Genomic DNA, 24,832 nt, shown 5'->3' with positions numbered 1-24,832 from the left:
AGAAAAGCATACGAGCCAAGCAAAATACTAGATACAAGAGAGAAATTTTATCTTTGTAAATGTAGTATGAGAGCCATGACTTGTAGGTTTGATAGCACAAATTCAGGGGTTTTGCAGGAAGCAATGATTTTTTTGCATTACAACTTTTTTTTTTCCCATAATGACAGAAAACACATTTGATATTTTAAATGTTTAGATTACCCAGATCAAATATTATCCAGGTAGTTCAGTACCAGGCACTTTAAAATACGAGGTTCTATGGGATAAAACTTGTGCTTTGCCTTGGCATCAAAGATGGCAGAAACAGGTTTTACCGTAGCATCATCACTAAATTCCCTAATGCCCTTTCTCATCATTCTTCAGAGCATGTGTTATACTGCTTAATGATCATGCAAAATTCCATAGCTAGCTTTATGTGAATGATGCTGGTGTGCACGCTGGTTTAATACACCCTTTAGCTATCCTTTGGGCAAAAGGACAGCATGAAAATGAGAGGTCATCTCTTTAGGAATACTGTAGCCATCAACAGAAAAGGAAAATACTTTATACAAAACCTGAAAATTTATGGATTTTTTCAAATCTCATTTAAGAAGTTACATATTTCACTTACTGCTGTTGCTCAATGAAAATAAAAAGGAATTCTTGTAGAAAAGACTTGCCCATAAATGAGGCAGTTGAACAGAAAGAGTTGTGTTCCTATGAATTATAGTTCCAGACTGCTCATACTCTGCCTTAAAGCTGTGTATTCTTTCTCTGTACTTGTGCAATGCATTTATATTGGAAGGCCCTCTTAAAACTGGGTGATCTATTGGTTTAGGGAGCTAAAGATTAATTCCAGATGTGGTCATGCTCTTCTAGCCCTTCAAAAAGTAACTACTGCACCATCTGTTTTGTAATAGACAATTTCAAAGAGTGTCAAGGGGAATGTTAAAGACTTTGGTCAAAGGGCCACATATACCTCACACACAGGAATCTTAGAGGTCATAGTGCCTCAGACAGACCCATATTTTCACTTTTTCTCCCCATTCTTCCACCATAGAAATTCAAGGAACAGCTCTCCTTCCTCCCAAAATAGGAAGGAAATGTTTTCCAGATTATTACCAGCGTTGACATGTATGAGGCCAAATTCAGACCTGAACTCAGTGGAATGACCGGAATTTGTGGTGACATAGCTCTTATACCTGCCCCACTTTTGTATCCTTGTAGATTATTCCAAACAGCTTTGGGTTTTTTTGGTTGGGTTTTTTTTTTTGTTTTTTTTTTTTTTTTTAAATTAACCCAGTAGCAGGAGGTTAATGCTAAACTGACTTCAGATCTGGCTAGTTGCCCAAGGCAAATGAAGGGTGCAACAGGTAATGAAGGGTTGTTCCAGATCATGATCATTTTCATTTTTCCTTGTTATTTCAGAAAGTTTGAAGTAAAGGAATTGTGTCTGTTCTTCTAAATGATGCTATGCATCAATATCTACATCTCAGGCGTATAAAAAAGATGCACTCGGGTCTAGCAGACACATAACTTAAGATCTTCAGAACAGTAAAACAGGAGTAAAAGAAGTTCTCTGAAGACTTTCTAAGTATAAATCTGAACTTTAGAGCAGCAAGTCATGATTTATACCAAATAGTCCTGAGAAAAGTTCTAAAAGGAAAATAAAAGGAAACAGAAAATCTACTAGAAGTTAGACAATCACAATCTTATGCAGTCCCCGAGAGTCACTTTTTCTGCAGTGACCTTAAGTAAATCATTGGTAAAAAGAAATAAAGATTAACAATATGTCTCCAGTTCATTCCTCTTTGTTTTTCCTAGTGCATACAGTCATGTTTTGTACCAATTATTTTAATAAGTTATTACTAAAATAGCTCAGGACTAGCAGACTAGTGTACCTACTTAAATTTCGTTGACTTTGCTGTGGTTCTCTCCATTGAGGAGCACACAGCAGAATCAGTGCCTTAGTGTCGAGGTATGCTTAGGCTAGATCTTCAAGTTCAAAGTATGCTGCTGGTAAGTAAATAAATTAACAGGAGTAACAGCTCCTCACCATTTGCCTCTCCTTAGTATTATTAAAATTGAATTTCTCTTAAGCCCCAGTTTGTTTGGGTGGTGTAAGGGAATTACATACAGTAAGCTTTTCAGTATTAAACATTATTAAAACAAAGAAAGGCTAGAAAGCAGAATAGGAAACGTCTGCTTTGTTGCAGGGCTTCATCACAGCTTTTAAAATTAAATACATCCAAAAGAAATACATTATGAGAGGCTAATATACATATTAGCGTGGGAGGATGCATACACACCTGTTAGCTAAAGCAAAGGCCCCATGCATAAGGACAAGATTTAATTGAAAATAATAGATCCAAAGAATAGCACTTAGAAGTAGATGTTATATGTTGCAGCTACTCACAATTACACTCCAAACCAAAAGCTGCAAGAAGAAAATGGTGTCTGAAAGAAGGATCCAAACCAGAAAATATTTTATGGGACAATCACGTGGAGCTAGCCTATAGGAATCATAAAGAGGAGATGGTTTTGAAATCCCATTTTCTACAAACCTTGTCCAGCACTACAGAAACACCCCTCATTTCATTTTATGTAGGTATCTGTATTCCCCAAAACAAGCCAAACAAACAAACAAAGCCATCTGAATAAAATTCACTTTTGCAAATCAAGCATTATAGTAGTCACACCTCTTGCTGAGGCTAGTGTTGCTGGAAGAAAAGACCTCCAGAATGATGTATTTAGACAGAGTTTTGTTTTAGACATTTGTATTACACCTCAGCTTAATTCCTGCTTTTGTTTAAGAAGATTTAACTTTTTATCAGTTCTAGAAGATAGTTAACAACTTATTGGAGTCACAGATCTTACTCTATTCCTGTGCTTCCTAGGCACAAATTCTGCTTTTATTTCTTGCAACACAGAGCTGCAGACTGACCCATCCTTTGAAAAATACTCAAACATTGGCTTAGGTGAGTCAAATAAAGAAAATCCAGAAATTTCCCGCCAGAAACTCCTCTCTCCTTATTCCATAGCAAACCTAACTCTAAATTCAATCCTAAATGTATGGATAAATCTTTCAAAGCTCATTGTTCTCTGGGCTGAGAGGCTAATTTGCTCCAGCTGAGCCCAGCACTCACCCACTTCACTCTAAGGACAGACACCTGTGGCACATCTTTTGCACTGGAAAAATGTGCCATCCACTTGCTAGCTACTGGCTGGGTCATACGCACACCTTGTCAAAGTGATCTATTTCATTTAAGATATATAGATCCAAAATTACACAGCCCAGAGAAAAAGGAGAGCAATCATTTTATTCACTTGACAGATGCTGTCTTGAGGAGAGTTCAATTTGTAACAGTAGTTAATCATTCACAAACAAAAGAATACAGTTTTAATAAATAACTCATTTATTCCTTGCAGCAGAGGATTAAGACATGGTGTACTGGATAACTGGTACAAAATACATGCTCCGTGCATATTTTTTGGAAAACCTCATCATTTTAACTTTTGTTGTCTTTGTAGCTCAGAAGCGAGAATTATTACACAGAAAGGTCTGATTCCTTTCCCAGCCATCTTTTCATCTTTTGAAACGACTGGATAATAGCTCTTTATTTGAGGTTGGTTTTGGGGTTGTTTTTTTTTTGGCTGATAGTGTTGCATCCAGCCAGGACGGATGTTTTCCACCTGCCCACACCACAATTACCGACCACAAACTCCACGTCACTGATAAGGACTGCAGAGTTCCCCCTCGTTCACTGACAGGAGGAGCTCCTCCTTGAATGCTTTGAGGTTGCCAGTGTGCTGCCAGGCAAACAGCACAGAAGCCACCCTGGCCACCCACCACGAGGAGGACACGGTTTTGGCGCACAGTTGTGCCCTGCAGAACAACTGCCGCAGGTCTCTCTGCAGCTCCTGCCAGATACCCCGCCAGGCTTTGCCTTCCTTCCCAGCCCCACACTGCAGGAGGTTAGCCAGCGTTTTTCCACTGCACTATGCTTCCACACAGGCCATGCTTGAAGGCATACAGTCGTCCAGGGGCAGAGATGCCACGGCAACCTCCACACTGAAACAGGACCTACACCAGAAACCCCCTATATCAGCGTGTGCATGGCTATACCTATTACCGACACACACTGTGTTATACCCATTATATGTACGCACAGTGGAGCTATGTGTGCAGGGTGGCGGATGTGTAACATTTGCAATCATTCGCAAACCCCGTGCGCCCTGGGGACTGAGCCCATGTGAAAATCCGGCTGTTAAGGTCTTTTCCCCAAAACTACACGCTGCGTTTGGGGAGCGAGGCCACGGCCTCCCAACCCTCTGCTCCCCCACCACCTTCTGAAGACCGCCTCCCACCTCCGTTATCCACCTGTGCGGGGGGAAAGACCCCGGAGCCGGGCTGCACCACACCACTAGGCCCGGCCCGGCCCGGCCCGGCGCGGCCGAACAGCCCCGGAGCGGGGCCGCACTCGTAGGCCCGGCACGGCCCGGCCTAACGGCGCGGAGCGGGGCCGGGCCGCTCTCCCGGCCCAGGCCGCAAGGGGCGGGCCGCGCCGGGCGCCTCTCCTCCGGGCGCAGGCGCCACCGGGAGCCCGCGGCGGAGGGCTGCCCGCCCGGGGACGGCGGCTCCATGTGCTGCCAGGTAGGTGCAGCCTGCCGCCGGCCCTGGGGAGCGGGCCCCGGCTAGAGGCGAGGCGGGTGCGGGGGAGGGGCGGCGGAGCTCCCTCAGCCCCTCTCCTCGGCGGGCGCAGGCGCAGGCGCCGGGCGGGAGAGGTCGGTGCGGCGGGAGCGGGACAGAAATCCGCGCTGACTTACCCCCCCGGCCGCCCCTCTTCCCTTTCGCTGCTCTCCTGACAGCCGAGGCAGGAGGAACGCGACAGAGCCTGTCGACATTAAGCGAGGGAAAGCTTTTCCTCCCGCTGGTTTGGTTTCGGTTGTTTGCCGTGGTATTTCGGGAGAAGTTAATGCGGCGTAGCGCCTTTTTTTTTTTTTTTTTTTTTCCCCTCACCCCCCTCCCTCTTTTCAGTAGGCCCCTGATCGGGCTGTGTTCCCCGCGCAGGTGTCGGTGCTGTATTTCGCCAGGAGCGCGGAGCTGGCGGGGCGGCGCTGCGAGACCCTCCGGGTGCCGCGGCAGCTCACTGCGCTGCAGCTCTGGGAGGAGATCGTCAAGGTGCACCCAAGGTATTCGGGCAAGTTACTGCTGAGGCGCACAAAGCTTAACTTGGATGTTGGGTTTTTTTTTGTTATTGTTTTGTTTTGTTTTGGTAAATACAAATTCAGCATTTAGAGTGGAGCTGGAACACGTATCCGTGCTGTGATACCATAAAAACAGTGACACGACGTCGTTCTTGTAACCTGCGGTGAGCATTTTGTGTTCTGGCCAGTTGCAAACGCGGTAACTTTGTGTGTACGCAAGGAAAGACTAGGTCCGATAAACGTACCCAAAAGCTGTGCCGGAGGGGTGGTTTGAGACGCGGGGCCTGGTGCCCGGGAGGGCCGCGGTGGGGTAACTCCTCTGCACGTGGAAACCCCGGAGCTGTGTTAGTAGCCTGTGGAGAAGGTGAGATGTCACAAGGAGGGATCAAGCGCAGCCAAGGCAATAAATAAGAAATAAATGGGAGTGTGCAGGTGTTTCCAGTCGCTTAACTACACTGTTAGCTGTTGGTCTGAGCTTATGGGCCCCTCTGGAAGGCGGGTCAGGAAAGGAACCGAAGCCCTGGCACAGGTTTCCAGCCCCTCAGCCCTTACGTAGGGAATAAGGTCAGTCATTTTCAACCTTCTCTGCTTTGAGAAAACCCCACCACTGTTAATTGCACTTCACGGAGTCTGGTCCCAAGAGAGCACTAGGTGTGAGCTGTAAGGACCTTAGTGGCACTGGTGCTCTTTGAGGGGTGTCAGCAGAAATCCCCCCTCAGGTTAAGGCTGAGGGAAGGTGCTCAGTCCTGTCAAGAATGAGTCTGATAGACAGAGGTACAACACCATTTTTGGGGTGGGGAATTAAAAAAAAAAAAAAAAAAAGCTATAACAGAGGTTGAGGTCTTCAGGACTTAGTGCTAAATGCACTGGAATTTTCAGAACTTTGGACTTAGGTGCCAAAGTCTTTAGGCACCACTCTTCTTTACCTTCTTTATTACATCTAGTCTCAAAGGCTAGGAAAAAAAACTTAACCTTTCCTATTTAGCAAAGGCATCCATTTCCAAATGAGAAGCTCTAACCAAATGTTAGACCAGAGGCCTTTTCCCCACAGAATTGAGACTGAGTGTGTTAGGGAGGAGGAGGCTGTAGGTAATGAGAGTATTTTATTTTGCAGCCTATTATGTGGTGTCAGAAGCAGGAGCAGCACCTTTGGTCCATTTGCCATAGTTTTTCAACTGTGTCCTTTTAAGAATGATGACTTGGGGCAGTACATTTTGCATGTGCAGTTACTTCACAGCAGCCTTCTTGGAAAATGCTTCTACTCCTAGGTTTTCTGGAAAAACTCAACATAATTGTACGGCATTGACCACAGACTTCTATTCACAATGCTAATGGATATTCGTACTGCAGCTTGAGCGTACTTCACTGTGCTCTTCTGTTCTACCCATTTTCCCCGATGAATTAACTTGCAAGTGACATTAATTAGAGCCCATCCTTCTAATGGGCATTTCAGTTCCATATTTGCACTTGGTTCTTCAGTGGCTTGCTTTACTTTCATGCAGGCCCTCCCTTCAGCCTGCCCTCTGAGTCAGTGCTACTGTGTTTGCTCAGCCTGCGCCTTGCCTACTTTTGTCTATCAGGCTGGTAGGAAATTAGATGATTTTTACTTGTACCCTTTTGGCGTGCTTATTTGTTTCTAGGCAATACAGCTCTCCGCTGTCTGTGCCAGATTTTGTAGTCTGAAACAATAACAGTTACCACGTCTACACCTTCTAAAATAAAATGCTGTCATTCTTTTTCTGCTGTCTTACTGGTGTTGCCCCCATACTCACTCTGTGATTGCACTTAGTCATGGAAGCGACTCCCTGCCTCATGGTACCCAAAGCTGTGGACTTTTACAGCAACATCTCACAGATTTGAAATCCAAAAATATACAGAAGACCTTACAGAAAACCCGGTATATCTACCTCTTAGTTCTGTTGCCACTGCTTATCAATAGCAAATTTCAGACCTGTGAGTACAGAAGACCCAAAGCCTCATATATGGTGAGGTTATACAAGAGCAACTCTGACCATTGAGTCTTCATGAGATCTCATGAACAGCATCCCACAATGCTTCTTGCTGTGGAAGAAAATTGCTCCGGTCCAGCCAGACTGAATCAGGGCAACTTTTCATTCTAGTCCCAAGTTGGATGGTTGCTGCCCTCTTGAGCTACCTACTTCTTTGTTAGAAGCTGATAAAGTGAGTCAGGTATACATTGGTTCGTTCTGATGCAGGCCTATTACAAATCCAGTTCCTAACTTCTGAAAATTATACTGCGTTGGTTTCTCCTTAGCCACCAGAAGAAAATTCAAAAGTAGGAGGTGGGTGTTGTATTTTTGAAAGTGTATTGGAAGCAGAGTTGCATAAGTCTCAGTGGTGTTTACCTCAGCTGCCCTAGACTCTGCACCAGTTTGTTGTTTAATGAAATCTCATGGTTAAATGCAAACACTCTATTTAGAAACCAATTTGTGCTCCTGCCAATCCCCCTCAGGCTTGCTGTCATCCAGGATCAAGTGGTTTTTGCTGTTCGGCAGGAGTACGTGCTTCTTGGAGATCAGCTCCTGGTCCTGCAGCCCGGAGACGAGGTTGCAATCATCCCACCAATTAGTGGAGGCTGAATCTACCCAGGTTCTGTTAGGTGGGTATCACTTCTTGCTTAGTTTCCTATGGAGTGTGCCATTCTGTGCTAAAGTATCTCATGGATTCTGTTTGTTGTTGCAATCATCCCACCGATTAGTGGAGGCTGAATCTACCCAGGTTCTCTTAGGTAGGTATCACTTCTTGCTTAGTTTCCTATGGAGTGTGCCATTCTGTGCTAAAGTATCTCATGGATTCTGTTTGTTGTTCCTATTATCTTTTTTTGTTTAGGTTCAGAGATGTGGTTGCAATTCTCTCCCCCCACCCCAGTACGCTTTTGAGAGAGCATAACTTGTGTTTCCTGCTGGAGAGAGCCGTTGTACTGACCTGAAACAATAAGCTGGTGCACCAATAAATGATTAACGCTATGCAGTAAATGGAAAAAAATTGCCAGAGAGGTCAGGCATTATTTTGAATTTGGATTTTAGGTCTGGCTGCCAGTAGATACCCAGCTTGCCTAAATAAGATAATAATGAAAAAACCTCCTGCCGCTTTTTAACAGAAAAATAATTGACTGCTGCTTAACCCCCCCCCCCCCCTTTTTTTTTTTTGTTGGTATCAAAGGAACAGGTGTCCTTAGAATAGCTTCATTTCTTTGTATGCTTTCAAGTGGCAGTCTGTGTCTTTACTGCAGCTTGTTCCATTACTGCTGCTCAAAGTACTTCTTTTCCTCCTCATTCTTAGGTGAACTGATGACTGGTTTCTACTGAGAGAAAAGTCTCCTGTGTCACTGAAGCAGGCCAATAGTATGAGGACCTGAATGTCCTGGAGAACATGTTAAACTTTAGGATTAGAACTTGAATCTGTCTTTATCAGAAATCTCTTTTTTAAACTGTGTTTGATTTCAGGATAAGATAGGGAGGAGGGGCCGACTATTTTACCACAGATTTACAAGCACAGCGATCCATGCTGGTTGATTGTGCTGTTAAACTGGGACCTCTGAATAGTTCTGGTTTTGTCCTGCTGGACCAGACTTTTCTACCGGGAAGGGACTCGTATGCATTAAAAACCAGGTCATCGCTTGATATTTGCAGTTAATATTCTCTCAGCAAGTCTGCTGAGAGGTGAATTTGCCGTGGAGGCTGGTCTCTTGGGGTGAGGAAGTAGATGGTGCATGTTTTCTGCATGAACTGGGGCATCAGCACTGGATAAAAAGCAGTTGGCCAATGCTAGTATTGCCAAAACCAACAGAGTCTGTTTGGTTTCAGCTTCTCTAGTGAGCTATGGATGAAAGCGAAGATGTGCCAAAAGATTTTATCAAGCTCAAGTCTGAAAAGCTCTCTGTAGATGAAGTGTCAGAGCTGGTCATTTCACCATGCTGTGGGGCAGTGTCTCTGTTCATTGGTGAGTTTAATATTTCTGAGTTGGATCTCTCGGTGTGTTAATAGTCTAATAAATGGAACCTAGATTGTCCACACCCCAAACTCGTGCTTCTCAAATAAATAAATTCCTGGACCGAACCCAGGATGCTTAGAAAACACATTCTCAATTATTTAGAACAAGACCATGGCAGCTCTTAAACAGTTGCACTGGGACAGAGTGGTGAGAAACTTCCCTGCTGGTGTGGCAATCCTAGGGCTGAACAGAACAGCAGCTGTGGAGTATAGAACTGCTTGGGAGCTATTCTCCCATCCCCTTGGACACAGCTTGTTCAAGGTGGAAAGTGTGACGTTATAGCTCTGCAAATCACAGGTCCACACCTGCTCCTGCAACTCAGATCTTGGTTGAAATTAAAGTACCATTTTACCCCAGGCTGGTGAAGGTCAAGGCTGATAGCAGTGGCCCATTGCTTAATGTACATGGTACAGATCTTGAAACCCCTTTGTGCTTAAACCTGAGTGCTGCTGGGATCCTAAATACTGAGCGCTTAAACATTGCATGGGCAAATGCAATAATAGCACCTTAGCAGTTACTACAGAAGATGTCCCAGCCTTGTGCATTACAGACTACAGACTTGTACAACGTGTAAACTAAAATTTCTCTTGTTCAAAGAATCTCTTCACACAGCCATTGTTGGGGGAGGTCGTTTATATTTGCACAGTGCTGACCTTGACCATAGTAGAAGGTCCTGAGTTTTACTCAGTATTTATCTATAATATGTTATAATAAATATATAATATAATATAAATGTTTTAAATATGTAATATATTTATTTACTCACTGCTTTTGGTTGATAAATCATTTGTGTTTAGGTACTACGAGAAATAATTTTGAAGGAAAAAAAGTGATTCACTTAGAATATGAAGCTTATACGTCAATGGCAGAGTCTGAGATAAAGAAAATCTGCAGAGAAGTTAGACAGAAATGGCCGTCAATCAAACATATTGCAGTGCACCATAGACTTGGGTATGTATGGCTGGACCCCATCCTTCTGCAAGTGGAGTGTTAATCCTTCTCTGGTTCATGGCTGTGCTTGCAAAGTTGCAGGATGGGCAAGAGTCTTTATGAACTGTAATGCAAGAGTCTGTATGAACTGTAATGCAGCAAAGCCGGCTGCAGGATTAAGCTTTCTCTGCGGAGCTAAGTTTCAGAAACTGTCTTTTGAGAAGTGTTGGTAGTGTTTGCTGGAGTCCACATTTAGCCTGCAGGATCCTTGATGCTGGTGTGATGGTTTGAAAGTGGGGAGAACCGATTGAGATTTCATTCCAGGGAAGTGGAGGCTGTTTCTTTGTTTTGTCTTTTTTTTAAAGACATGAAGTTGGCAGCACTTTCTTTTTTCTTCTCTCTTCTGTTGAGGTACTGCAGAATGCTTTTATTTTCAGATTTAAGTCAAATTATGCCATAGGGAACCTGAAAGCTTAGACTATGGGGAGGGGGGAGACTTGGTAATTGCCAGGCGTGCTTGCTGGAGAACCTCCTGTTGTTCCTTTAATCTTGGATAAGTATCTTCTGTTGGGTTCAAAACATGGAATACTAGTGTCTGACATACTCTTGAGCCTTCATGGTTCATCAGGTTTCTCACTGAAACTAGCAGGATTTGCAGAGTCTGTTGCAAATGCTTGTTTCCTTTTCTCTCAGAAGAAGGAACATAGGAGGTGATCACAAAGGGTAATATTAGCTCTGAGGGCTTGTTTCCTTAGATTTCCTCTATAGTAAACAGAGAGAGTGATTCTCTTGAGGGCAGCTCAAAGCATTTAGGCTTAGATTTTTTCTATGAACCGTTTGCCAGAGAAGGCTTACTACATAGGGAGGGTTGGGAGGCAGCTATTGAGAATACTGCCCTTGTGAGGAGCAAAACAAAACCTTGTGCTACTTTTGTTAAGTTCGGAAAACAACACACCAAACAGGAAAAACTTCATAATTTGAAATCAGGATTTGTCAAAAATTCGGTTTCATTGCAAAATCTGCATAGTTTGAGGCACTTAGTTTCTTCTTTCACAAATTCTTGTGCAAACTGAGATGATTTCTTAGGTTTTCAGATAAGAACTGGCTGTTCCTAAGTTCTTATTGTTCATTATAAAACCAGCTTCCAGTGAGTTTCCTATGTGTTGTTGCAAGTTAGTAATTTTCTCCTCTTAATTCCATAGGCTTTATTTAAAAAGAAAAGAAAGAATGGAAGAAAAAAGCCTATGTCTGGTGCGTTTATTTATTCTAAAGCATGGATTTCTCACATCTGGTACTGATTTTGGTTGTGGTTTTCTTTCTTTTAAAAAGTGTATAATCTTTTGGACATGGCTTGACACTTGCTCAGTATGAATGAGTCAGGAGAGCATGTGGCCAGAATACTGACGTGACATGGCCACAACTTTTGGGTGCTCTTGATGTTAAGCATTAGCTAAAGCTGCTGTTGTTCCTGTTCTCTCCCTAGTGTGGTTCCAATAACTGAAGCAAGTGTAATTATTGCAGTCTCCTCTCCACACAGAGCAGAATCCCTTGAAGCTGTAACGTACTGCATCAATACCTTAAAAGCATCTGTCCCGATATGGAAAAAGGTATGTTTGGGGAGAAATTTGATTTTAGGCCTGCGCCAGAGTCTTAGACTGCTGGGCTAAAGGCTGCTGCTGCTCTTAAGGGAAGGAGCTGAAGTGAGTTTCTTCTACTGCAGCCAGGCCCATCTGTGGCAGGTAGGGCACCTGGAAGGCCCTCCCTTGCCTGAACCGTGCTGCTCCTCTTTTAATGCACAGGCTTGCAGAAGAACTTTGAGTCAGCTTTGCTTTGGATAGCATTGCAGTTTGCACGTAAAGTGGCATTTCTTGTCTTTCAGTTTTCCCCTTATCCCCCTGGCCTTGAGAAATCACAAAGCATTAAGCAACAGCACACAATGAAGGGATGAGCAGAGGTCCCAAAGCTAGTATGGGCACACAGCAATGTGTGGAGAGACCAGCCCAGCTCTAGAAAAAGCCTCATTGCATAACCAGTGTTGCATGCAAGTAAGAGCATTACCTCTGCCTTCTCTCCCAGGCAGAACTTGGAACGTGGTAACAGTGATATTCTCTGCATTACTCGTTTTCTGACACCTCTTTCAGGAGACTGGAGTTCCGTGGTCTCAGAAAGAATAATCAAGGGCTCAGAGCCTTGCTGAATTTGCTGCATAGGACTGGACTGCTGCTGGGTAGTCCAGTCTGTCCTGAACCTCTAATACTTACTGTATTTTGTCTATTGTTGTTGCTTTTATTTTGTTAGTATTGACGTTCTGTATACATTTAAGTACTCTCCTAAAAGTGATGGTACAGTAGGTTAACATGGCAACATGCAAAAAGGGCAGTTTCAGATACAAGTGCTGTGTACTCTGCAGCTTTTACATCATTTCTTCTAGGTCTTTCTTGAATTGACTTCAGTGTAGATGGGCCTTTCTAAATTTAATGGGGCTTAGCCTGAGGTTCAGCATCTGCCAATGTGTAAATCAGTATGTTCTAAGGGTGCTGCCCTCTTTTCTGTTTGCCAGCCAAGTGCTGTGTAGTCCTGTTGTGATCAGTAAATAATAGCAGGATGGCTGTTGAGTTGTTTGGCCTGGCTTGTGGCTGTATGTAGCACACTCCCACAATATTTCCCGTTCTTTGTTTATATTTGCAGGAGATTTACGAGGACGAATATTCTTGGAAAGAAAACAAGGAATGCTTTTGGGCAAATTCAGAAAAATAACTGTACTCTTTCAAAAATAAAGTGTTACTGTTCCTAATGAGCATACTGGTTTAGCTTTGAGGTGTTTTTACAGAGTACCTATATGTTTTTAAGGAGTTGAAATAGACACTTCAATCTGAATAATTTAATTATGACTGAATGAAATGAATGAGTAATAAGTGTTTTAAGGGTTTTAAGTGCTCTTAACTTTCCTTTGAAATCCTGTCTTTGTGCATTTTCACTTAGAGTCAGTTTTTAAAACAATCTTCCCTAAAATTCTTGGTTGCAAGGTGTTCAGTCATCTGCGATACATACTGCTTTAATGCCTTTGCATTGGTAGTCTGTGTTCACTGTCTGCATGGGAGGTCACAACAGGACAATCGAAGCTTTTTTAAACTTTAAAAAAGTCCTGAGTAGTTTAATTTTATATGACTGTAGAATAAGTTTGCAAGCTTTACGCTATTTTGGCATTCTTCTAACATGAAAGCTACTTGAAGTAGATTAAACATTTTGGTACAAACAGAGAAGAAAATATAAACTATACCCCAGAGTTATTAACTTTTTAGTAGTGGTTATGTTCCAGTAGCTCTGTCTCACAGAAACGCTTCTACTGTGCAGCTGATACTACAAGCCCATTGCATTAAAAAAATATGGACAGACCTTGATTCAAAGTTAGATCTGATACTCTACCAGCAACAAACTTGCATTAGCAATAACACGCAAACCTCTAACTACTTAATGATGTCTAGACATGATTAATTTTGAAGGAGCTTTTTTGGCTGTGTAATTGCGAGGTGCTGCAGAAAAAAACATCCAGCTATTACAAATAGACAACTATAAGTTTAATTAGTTTTAGCAGTTTGACTTTAGACATGTTAGGATTCAAAGCCATCAAAATGGTTTAGTTTTTCAAAGGCAAGTGAGTCTCTTGAACTTCTTGCTGTTTGTATATTTATTTATATTCACATTTATGATTTTAATACTGCTTTTCTCGTTACTATTTTGAAACCTAATTAAAAAAGACTGACGTACTATGCCTGTGTTTCCACTTGAAACAATGGGCTTCTCATCTCACTAAGATAGTTTTACTTATATTATTGTACTGTGCCATGATAGTGTCTAGATGCTAAGAGTTCAAAGTCCCATTGTGTATGGCATTTTTACTAATGCTGAGAGGCAGTTGTATCCGGTCATCATTGTCAATGTAGACAAGATAGATATAAAGGAAGGGAAATGAGGTAAAGGAAAGTAAAATTATTTGCTGAAGTTTATATATCATTACATCACACAACACTTAAGCCTCAGCTGTATAATCTGTTTCATTGTGTCTGCAGTAAAAATCTATGAACACCTGCTAGCTGCACAAACTAAAATGAGAAAAATAGGCAATGATCTGTTTTCCCCCAGTGATCTCAATCAGTTTTAATATGTACTGATGGTTACTGTATCTGGATTAAGTAAACCCCAAGGAAGTGTACAACTTTAGGCAGAAGCATGCTTAAACTGTGCTTATTAACTTACTGATGCACTTTCCTCAATGGAAATGAGCGAGTCCTTCCTCCGCAGGACAGCAGCTGTTCCTTGCATGCTTCCACATAGGCAGCCTCCAAAACAAGTGGGCCCTATTATGTAGGCAGAGCTGATTAAGTTCAAGGTTGAATTTTCCCTTGCTTTGGAGGCTGGAGAGAACCCCTCTGCTATCTGAATGTCATTTTTACCTGGAATTGTACAGAATCTGAGCACAGGTCACTTCCTCTGTCAAGCAATTCTTTTTGTTTTTAGAAAAGGAAGAAGTACACAAACTTTCCCATTTTTGGTGTTCATTTTTCCACGTTCATGTTTGCTGTTACCATGCAACTAATTAGTGTATTAATTTCACAAAAATAAATGGCTAGCTTGCCTTGTAGTGGATGGTTTATGAATGAATGAAGTAAAACCTATGCAGTGCTTGCATTACGGTGCTGTGCTCTGGTACAGAGCACAGTTAAATTGTACTTGGGGCCCTGCGATCAGGGGCGATTCCTGTGATGCACTAGTGCCTCTCTAGTGCTGCAGCCTCCTGGAAGATTTCTCCAGGGTGACCTTAAGTGCACCTTCCCCATCAGCAATGCAGCTGGGAAGGAGGGTGCAGAAAAGAAGAGAAAGAATAATTGTGTACTTCCCCACAGTGACCAGGAACAATGAATGGAAGAGATGTTATGTTGTACTGAGTCACAGCTGAGTGTTACAATGTGTGTATGCTGCCATGGTCAAAACAATGAAATGTCATTTTGTGTCCCTAGCTGTGCATGAGGCAAGTACTGCTTTGTTCTGGAACAATGATGTATCATTCTTGTGTAACTTTGGGTTCTTCAACTGGCATCTAAAAGCGAAATGGAAATGCCCCTAGGAGGGATGATGCGCATAATTAGAGGTAAAATGTATCTCACTGAAATTTAAGTCCACACTCTGAGCTCGGTGTTCCAGCTCCCTCTGTAGGGCTGCCCTCTTTGCTAGGGACATATTAACGTAAGAGGGCAAATTACTCTGTTCTAAGATAGCTGCCTAAGGCTATGTCTGGAGTGACCCAGAAGTGCTTCCAGATTTCCAGGCCAGGGGATGAATCCCAGCTGTGTCTGACTGTGTGTCAGGGAAAGATGTGGCTGCACACGTCCTGGTTTCCACGCAGGCTGGACTAGGCTGCTGGATGAGGGCTACCTTGTGCTCTGGTGAGGTCCATGAGTGGGATGCAGATCCATATACACTGCAGCCCTAGCTTTCTGGGATGAGCCCAGCGGTTTCTCTGCCTTGGCAATAGGGAAGGGTAATCCCACCCCTCCGTGGCTCTTCCAGCTGTGTCACAGCATGCTGCGGAGGTGGTGGCTCCAGGTGCAGACAGATGTTCCTGGGAACAGCTGCTGCAAAGTAGAGGGTCATCGTGAGAATCCTGCAGAGATCTGCCAGATGAGGAGTGTTTGTGGAAGGGCAAGAATTTGTCCTGAAAAACGCCTTTGTCTTGGCTGCCAACGTTTGAATGCACCGATCCCTGTGTCTGGCAGAACGTCCATAATACCAGCGTGGCTTAATGTTAAAGAGTTTCCATTCCTGGTTTTTCGGCCTTTCATTCTGGTTTGCTCTCTCAAGAGACGCTCAGCCCGATGCGTACTATGAAGAACAGTAACTGATGGATTGCCGTGAAATAAAACGGGGGCGGTGGGGACCGTGTTATAAGGAGCCTCCCCAGGAGGTGGCAGCCGAGAGACGGCTGTGCGGGGGGAGCGGCTCCCAGCCTGCCCAGGTGCTGGCTGTGCTGGCAGATAGGGGTCCTCGCCTCGCCTCCCACTCGTGGAACTGCCACTGTGGCGCTCGGGAATGAAGCCTTTAGGTTGCTCAGCTTTAAACTAGGTTTTTGGCTTTTCCCTCAGCTCGCTTTTCCCATAGCTGTTCGAGGAACTTGTAGTTTTCTAGACTAATGCATTCACTTGCTCCATCAAAAACATTAAAAAAACTGCTACAAGTAATTATTAGCGAAGTGATACTGTTTGTGAAGGCAGACAGTGCTACCCCTTGCTTCCCCCCCCCCCCCCCCCCCCAAGGCTCTGAAAACTCAATCTGGAGCTCTTCCACTGACTGTCCTGTGGAGGTACTTGAAGAGAGTTAAGCTGATGACTATAAATCCACATTTTCTCTGAGTACCTTAGGCCTGTTTTTGAAAAACAAATCAATGGTACAATTTGATGTTATCAAGCATTAGGAAAATTAGCATCCTGGTGTATCTTTATAGCAGTTGTTTTAAAAGTTCCACTTTGACTATTTTAAGAGAAAGAGGCAAATATATTTTAAAAACTGCTAGTATGCCAAAGCCTGTGATTGCCTTTGAATAATTGATCATAAATGAGGACAGAAAGGTTGACTCTTAGATAGGACTCAACTTTTATGAGGATGTGAAAATTATGTAGACTTTATTACCTTTAAAGGCAATAAAAAGTTGAGGCAATTAGTTACAGATTTTGAGATGCATTTTTGTACCTTTGATTTCTTTAGTCTTTAATTTGCAAGCTTTTGTTGTACCTCAGTTTTGTCTATAAAGGGTAACACACACAAGTCAGTATATAAGGAATCTGGCTTTCAGTTCTGCAGAACACTGAGGCCTGGTGAAAGATGGAATTTTGTGCCTTAGGATTATGGTTATCTGATTCTTTAGTATGGAAGTGTCAAAATTAGTAGCTTGACTGTTTTTGTACCACTGTTAAAAGTATGGAGGAGCTGAAAGTTGGGGAGGGGGGGGAAGGGGGAAGGAAGCTCCCTGAAAGTGGCCAGTTATTAGGTGGTTACTGCCATGACTGTCTTCCTATTCACAGCCAAGTTCTTCCCTCTCTGCCTTTCCCACCACGCTCCTGCTGAAACGTTGCATTTGGCTTTTCCAACGTATGGTGGGGAGCAGCCAGAGCTGCTGTCAGGAGATGCTACTGCTGACCAGTTCTGTGCGTAGTATAAAGGGCAGGGTATGAGACTGGCAGAATCCAGTGCAATTTTAGATGCCAGTGATGATAATCCCTTGTTTATAGGAATGCCTGACCACGGTAAAGTTTTAACACCAACTGTTCAACCAGAGTTACTCAAAGATAGATACTTTGCACTACGGTGAACTGATTTACACACAGTATAGCTTACCAGTAGTGTTATGACTATAACCTACAAGACTTCATGTCCAGCTTCTTTATATACCTAGTGGAGTTATCTCCTTAGGGTTTTCACTGTGTGCTTCTGCAACGAAGACATATTTGGCCCCATTTTATGTAGCGCTTTTCCAGTAGCATTTCTTCTCTTTAGGGTACTGTTTAAAAATAAGGGAGTCTGTGTTCAGCAGTATTCTTGTTTTTATTGTAGTAACGCTGTTAGGCCCTCAGGTAGGCACCACAGTGATACAGTCCCTGCTCCCACAGAGCTTACATGCTAGCTTTCAGAAGTCAGGTTGATTATAAACTCTCTTGTACATCCCAAATCTATACATAGGCTCACATGAAGCTAACTCTGATTTTGGACTTGATTCTAGTACTTCAGGAAGTCAGCAGCTAGATTTCAAGACCAGAATCAGATATAACTTGAGTTTGCCAAAGATATTCCTGACTTCTTTTGCTGCAAGCATGAACAGAGGCACATGCTGAAGCTCAACATTTCAGAATATTATTTCACCTGTAATGTGCTGTTTTAAAAAAGTAAGACTAAAAAACCAACAAAAACCATCCCCTTGCGCATAATACAAAATATACATAATATTTCCAGCATTATTTGCAGCTGTGCTGACTTAAAAGTGCAATAAACTCACCCATTACAAAATCTGAATTAGCCATTAAGTATTAATTGTAAAAGAAAAATAAACTAGTAACTTGAAGTGGTTAGGATACAAAAACCTTACCCATAGCTATGCCTTCCCTTTATTTTGGGAAAAAGTATTATGTCCAGGCTGGGGGGAAAATTCTGATGTCTGGGACAAAATAAAACCCAGTGACGACTAATGAATTGAATCATTGCTACCTAAGTAATAAACTGTTAAATCCCCAAAGAAGTTGGAAGTCAGATACTGACCTGTACCTCCCACCAAAGGCGGAAGAAGGAAATCTGGCTGAATGCCTACATTTCCCTTGCAAGCAGCACCAGAAATGAAAGATGCTGCCATCTGCTGCATTGTGAAATTCCCCCTCTGGCCTGGAGTGCATGACCCTGGTTATGTAGGAGCTTTGCACACATATGGGTGTAGGGTTTTGTTTTCTTCCTCACAAGTTTATACAAGAATTGAGACAGACAAATTTTTATCTTTACTTTCAGAGCATTTGCCCTCAGGGTATATAATTACAAGTCAGGAGCTTATTCTTTAGCTTTATGCAATTGCTACTTTTTTTTTTTTCACTTTTAAAATAATTGTTTTGGTCACAAACTCAGTTGATGGCAACAATCTTGTTTGACAGTCAAGATCAGAATCTGGATTGTTATTCAGAATGTTAAAAAAAAAAACAACACCCAAAACCATAACATTTCATAGATACAAAATAAATCCAAAACACATATAAAACTACACTGAGCACAATCCAGCTGTCACTGCAATTGAAGCTATTATTTGCCAAAGACATGGTTGGCTCCTGACTGATTAAAGACGACAGTAAAACTTTCAAATGTGCTCAAGCTTAGTTTTTGAAGAGTCCCTAAGAAAATAACCTGAAAGGTGCCTAAGCATAATTACAGTCTAGCTTTGGGGGAAAGAAAACATGACTTTAGGTTCTGAATCAGGCACGTTTAAATGTTTTACTCATCAAGTAAATCACCTCGAGTTAGAAACAATCTCACTTGCGTGGCATGCCAACGCATGCATCTTCTCTCACAATCGATGATAAGCATAAGAGAGAAAGGCAGCCCAAAGGCCAAGTCCCCTGACTGTTACCAGTCTTACAGCATGGCCCTTTTTAAGACTGAGCTTTCATTAAAACCAGGCAGTATCGCAGCATCACAGCATGTGATAAACTTGAGGTGTGTAACCAACACAGAGTCACCCAAGCGTTGTGCTCAGAGCTCCTTCCAGAGCACTACAGTACTTTACTGTATAAAGCATAAGTTAACTTCATCAAGGCATGAACACGTGGGACCAAATATAACGTGACAGGTAAGGAGGTCATACTGAACTTTGGTCTCCTGCAGGCACTGAGATGCTAAAGAAACAAGTGCAGTAAACTATTTACAGAGCTTAGGTCTTCACTGTCCTCTGTCCTAATGTGCACACTTCCTCAGTCATTATCCCCTTTAGTTCACTTCATGCTCTTAGTCTTGCAAAACCTTTCAGTACAAAATTAAGGGCAAGATCTTGATCGTCTTCCCTATTTACATCAAAAACCAAACTGGTGTCAGAGGGACTGCAAGCATGAAGCGCAGTGTAACAGTAGTGGTAGTGCTTCTCAAGATAAGATTCGAAAACAATCATAACATTGCAGAGAACATGCTGTAAGTGATTATGAAATTAATATTTTCTCCTCGGAGAGAAAGTATGCAGAAGGCAGTTATACATACTATTTGGTAATATTTCCCCAAAATGATGTACTTCAGTAATTTAGTTGTCACCTTCATGCAATGAATATAGTGAACTTTTGGAACAGTTTGCCCATCCAGTTGTCCTGTAGCACCCAGACAGACATGTTCATGCACAGTTCCCACTTTATAGATTAGTTAAGACAAAGGTTTACTGGTGCAAATTATTTCTCTAAAACAATAAGGATGGAGCTAGTCAATGAAAAAATGAATTTTCTTCTCCCAGTCTGGAAGCAGTATTCACCACACATTCATCATCAACTTAATAGAAAATGTCCTTTACGCATATGGTACTTGTCAACTGAATTACGAACCGATGCTGTTCCACAATAATCTGAAATAAATTGCTCTGTTTCACTCTGCAGTGGATCAGGAGAAGGGTTGCTGGCACAACATGTTACTGTAAACTCCGGACCTGCCAGTTCTAAAGGGCTGTTTGAAAGGCAAAAATTTACAAGAAAAGGCACTATAAATCATTTTTGAAAAAAAAACAAACTGTCCTGCAGTTACTCTTATAATAGAGTAGAATCTGTAAAATATTTTCATCTATAAAAAGACACTTTCATTAAAGATGTTTAAATGTTACTAAGCTTTAAGGCACTCCAGCTGAAGAACCGACTGGATCACTACTGTTGGTGGCTCAGATCTCCTCTCTTTATCCACATAACTCATCTTTTTCAGTCTTTGTCCTTTGTGAGTTCTGTAATTTCATCGACATCTTCTATATCCTGTGTCATTTTCTCATACTGTCTCTTGAAGAAGCCAAGCTGTGAGAAGTATTAAAATAACACCACATCTCAGTCAGTCATCGATAGTTACATTTCTCAGCTAAGCTAAATAGTGTGATGGGAGAAATGCACACGTGTGCATGCACGCACACACACACACAGTGTTTGATTTGTAGACGATTCCTAATTCTAAAATCAAAGGAGCTGGTCCTTAAACTCCTGCCTGGTGCAACTAAATGCCAAAACACCACTGCTGAGTAGCCAGTTGTCTCCCTGCCAAGATACAGGCATGTCCATGCTGCCCTGGTGTGCCAAGGAGCCCTTCAAGCACCAATGCCCTGGCACATAGAAAAACTTTTCCCTCCCCTTAATCTAGGTATCCTTTGTAAATGACTTTTGGCGCTCACCCTTCTCTGTTCTCTTTTTGTCTGTTCAGTGTACATCCTCTCCCTCCTTGCTTCTAATCCCCAGCCTTGGCCACTGGGAATACCATGGGAGTTCAGAGCCCAGTTGGGGAGTTACGGAAGGAGGCAGGCAATGTCAAAAGGCGAAAAGTAAATGCCATAGCCCCTGTTTTGAACCACTGGAGACCCGCTTATCATCTCTGTGTTGCCAATTTCTATGGGGATCCATTTCATAACTTTGATCTTTAAAGCCCTTCTACATGCTCCCATCAAGGGTGCAATGCCAACGCAGTATTATTTGTACCAACACGCTGCATGTGCAGTTTTGTTCAGCTCCAGAGAAGCAATATTCCAAAGAAAATAGGCCAAATGTATTTATACCTTTCTGCTTTTCTTTTTAAGAATATAAGCACCTACTTACTTTCCACAAAACAGCAACCAATATTAAGAGCAAGAGGAGTCCAGCCAATATACTGCCAATCACAACACCAACTGGTACCTCAGCTTTCTCATCTGGCTTCATTATTGTAACTGGGATCTGAAAGCAGAGAGATTGTGTGTTAGGTGTTAATGCTAACTGCATATAGAGCAGGATTTGTAAACCAATTACTTCACTCATCAAGAATAGCTGGACTGCACACATTCCAGGATCGATGACTGGAACATACCAGGTAATTACAGCCCTTTCACTGGTGTCCACAGGTGCCTGGTTGCACCACCATGGCACACTGCAGTGCCAGCTAAGGATTAGGGGCCCTCGTCACTCTTGGCCATACACAACAGGCAAAAGACGCAATCTCTTCCTGCCAGCTTTCTGCCTCTCCAGTGACAGGAGGTCTTTCAGAGTTGTTCCCATGGTGCACGGACACACCATCATCACTAGGCAAATCAGACATGCTCACATGCAGGCAGGGAATTGCCTGGTGTAGAGCCCCATCTGCTGAAAACAGACTTCTGCTGCATCAGCTGGAGAAGAACTACTTCCAACCGACCACTGTCAGACCCTGTTATCTGTGATGCACAGCTGTAGGAGGCAATACTAATCATGGAGGCCAGACACCCTCATGCACTTGCTGCATCTGCTGAAGTTTCTCCCCTCCTGCTGGGCACACACCTCTGTCTCCTTTGCCTGCTGTTTCTACCTGCTGGGAAACCACTAAAAACTTGTTAGATCTTCTCATGTTAATCTGTCTTCTCCTGAGTCAAATGCATGAATTTGCTGCAAGGTGTATGGGTCAAACAGGAGTGTTTCTAACACACCTATGCTTCCTGAACTACCGGCAATACCACAGAACTCCCAGAACAGCATATGGTGTCTGCAGGTTAGTATTCAGGTGATGCCATATCTAGTTGGATTGGGTATGACCAACTCTATAGTTATGTATAACATAGTTGCTCAGGGAGACGTTGCTGTAATATTTATGAACTGTCAAATCTTTGGATTTAATCTTGGAACGACATGCTTTTAGCATGAAGGTTTTTTCCTTCCTGAAACATGATAAAAGAAGTCACGTTGGTTTACTTTCTCAGGGTTGCTTGCTCAGTGCATTTGTCTGGTGTAATTTAATCTTAAGCTTTCTGGGAAACTTGCACTGGACTGACATCTCCGTGATTTAAGTCATTTCTGCTGGAAGGCTCCAGTGTTGTGCTAGGTGTGGCTATGTGTATTCATTTCACTGAGGCAGGCTGGCTTTGTGTATTTTCTAACCAAATGGCCATAATGATGATTATAGCAGGTTACTATTCTGTCCTCCAGCTGGCAGTCCTTTCCAACTTGGAAAAAATCTGAAAGCTTTTACGCAAAGATACCTAAGCAGCTTCCACACATAGCATCACAAGGCAATATTAATTCATTTGGCTACACAGCTACCCAGCTCATCCAAACTAAAGAGCCAATCTCATATGTATGTCCAGTTTGCCTAGTAATGTTTTCTCCATTAGACTAACAGTGAAGTGGCACTGTTGGAGGGGTAAATTGATGCCTAAGAACAAATATCTTCCCTGAAGTCAAACTGTGGTCAGTAAGACACCACGGTGGGGATTCACCTCATCTAGTGTTGTACCTACAATATAGCTCCTTGGCTTCCAATGGAGAAGTACCGGATCTTGTAGGGCCTAATTCACCCTACTTATTTTCAGAATCATCGGCATCTCAGAAATACCTATTCTTTCTACGGACTAGGGTTTATAGAAGGGCTAACTCTGATGTGGATGACTAACGTAGATAGTAAGTTGGATGAATCCTACCACCCTCGTCTAAAATAATAGGGTCAGTAGGGAAATAAACTCAGATTGCTTCTGCACTGTCCTATTCCCAACGAAGTGTGAAGGGCAAAGACTGGGTATCACTGATGCCCCGCCAAGAAGTATATGCAGTGCTGAGTACTGACTCCATCACTGAAGTGTCAAAGGAAACTGTCTGCCCTAGGGAGAGTGTTCCTCTACCAGCCGGCACATTTTTTAAGACTTCTCACAGGGCAAGAGGCTATTGAGTAAGGATCAGGCTGTAAGTGTCACCAAAAGCTGCTGTGTTTCTTAAGAGCCCTGTGGATAACCTTCAGGGTCTGTTCAGCACTGCCTCAGAGCTGTAAAAGTCCTAGCGGGGCTGACTGAGGGATTACCTTTTATTTGTCAACTGACTTAATCAAGTAATTTGAAGAATTAAATTCTGGTTCTCCTGAAATCACCAGTAGAACTGCTGGTAATGGAAGTTTGGCAGTATCATGCTCCAACTGTGGAAAAATACCTAGTGAAAATATGGTTTAAGAGCTACCTAAAAGCTTGTTCAATTAATTGGAATATTTGCATTGTGCATTAATGAGTTTCATCTCCTAGCAGAAATAATACTGTGCCACAAAGCTGAGGCACTCATCACACTTTATGCATGTAATACAAGCATGTACTTATTCTGCAAAACCATGGCATTATTTCCAGAAGCACATATATATTCCCTTTGCTTCTCCAGACACTGGAGGTTCACCTGAATACAAATGGGTTTATTTGGAGGTTCTTCAGAATAAATTCAGTGATCCATGAGAAAACAGTAACAGAAAATAGTACTCAGTTATAGTCTTATTTCCACATTGAGATAGATCAATCAATAACCACCTTCATACACATTTAACTGAATTTTCCATTGCCTGTGAACGGGCTATGCTACACATTCTCAGAGATATTTGATTCCCTTACTGACTTGCATTTTGGTCTTCAATGGCCTTGGTTATTTTATGGATAAAGCAGGCTGGGAAATCCTGTAAAAATAAATCTAAATTTAGTATTGCAAATGGAAGAGTGTTTCTCTTTAGATAGGCCAAAAAACCAAGGTATCTTTTTATTATAATAGCACCACAGCACAAATGCATTCAAGTGGTGTTTATGTTTGTATATAGCAGATGGAGACCTTGGGAGAAGGATTCTACACTAATAAAGTGGTAGTTTGGAATCTTTTTTGAGATTAGCTGTGTCCATATGACAACCATTCCAAATGCAAGAAACACTCCACAATCTTTTACAAATGAGATTAAGTATATTTGCTGAAGACCTGTGCCAAACATCTTTCTACAAACGTCAAACCAAATAGACTTACAGTAAGACTATAAATCAGATTTGCAAAAATGTTTCCCAGAGCTCATTTATCTGTAACAATTAATTCCATTGTAGAAATAAGTCCAAATTTTGATCTTTTCATGAAGAGTAAGCTAAAAAAATTTCAGAAGTTTCTAACTGAGTTTTGCAGACAGTTCTGCAATCTATTTGAGATCTACAGATTTTAATTAA

The 24,832-nt window shown here is 42.4% G+C and overlaps 2 protein-coding genes across 9 annotated transcripts in view; one reads left to right on the top strand and one right to left on the bottom strand.

The window, feature by feature from the left end:
* Positions 1-4,540: 4,540 nt before the first annotated feature.
* MOCS2 (molybdenum cofactor synthesis 2) lies at positions 4,541-13,034 on the top strand. 8 transcript variants are annotated; one of them, XM_082497626.1, is made up of 6 exons: positions 5,086-5,172; positions 7,704-7,807; positions 9,015-9,150; positions 9,999-10,152; positions 11,615-11,738; positions 12,820-13,034. In XM_082497626.1, exons 3-6 carry the CDS (start codon positions 9,030-9,032, stop codon positions 12,886-12,888), a joined length of 468 nt encoding a protein of 155 aa, XP_082353752.1. In that variant the 5' UTR covers positions 5,086-5,172; positions 7,704-7,807; positions 9,015-9,029; the 3' UTR covers positions 12,889-13,034. The 8 variants fall into 8 exon arrangements, 7 of the variants coding, with proteins under 7 accessions (XP_082353755.1, XP_082353756.1, XP_082353752.1 ...); XR_014270201.1 differs by lacking the exons at positions 9,015-9,150; positions 9,999-10,152; positions 11,615-11,738; positions 12,820-13,034 and adding exons at positions 4,541-4,633; positions 7,907-7,936; positions 8,038-8,198 and having other exon boundaries at positions 5,051-5,172; positions 7,661-7,807; XM_082497628.1 differs by lacking the exon at positions 5,086-5,172 and having other exon boundaries at positions 7,490-7,807; positions 11,669-11,738.
* Positions 13,035-20,600: 7,566 nt separating this feature from the next.
* The window catches only part of ITGA2 (integrin subunit alpha 2), a gene marked incomplete at both ends in the record, with an annotated part of 47,979 nt that continues 43,747 nt past the window's right edge, over positions 20,601-24,832 (bottom strand). Inside the window, 2 exons of the mRNA XM_082497013.1 lie at positions 20,601-20,690; positions 21,477-21,593. Coding sequence (XP_082353139.1) covers positions 20,601-20,690; positions 21,477-21,593 — 207 coding nt within the window. The remainder of the gene's footprint in view (positions 20,691-21,476; positions 21,594-24,832) is intronic.

The sequence above is a fragment of the Vanellus vanellus genome (assembly GCF_965231255.1).
Source record: "Vanellus vanellus genome assembly, chromosome: Z".
In the NCBI taxonomy this organism is placed as follows: Eukaryota; Metazoa; Chordata; class Aves; order Charadriiformes; family Charadriidae; genus Vanellus; species Vanellus vanellus.
Note: the sequence above shows the minus strand (reverse complement) of the source record. Positions and strands in the feature narration are given on the sequence as shown.

Coding starts and splice junctions, on each gene's coding strand:
- MOCS2 (XM_082497626.1), top strand. CDS start 9,030: ATGGATGAAAGCGAAGATGTGCCAAAAGATTTTATCAAGCTCAAGTCT. Junction 9,151..9,998: donor GGCAGTGTCTCTGTTCATTG/GTGAGTTTAATA, acceptor ATTTGTGTTTAG/GTACTACGAGAAATAATTTT. Junction 10,153..11,614: donor GCAGTGCACCATAGACTTGG/GTATGTATGGCT, acceptor TTCTCTCCCTAG/TGTGGTTCCAATAACTGAAG.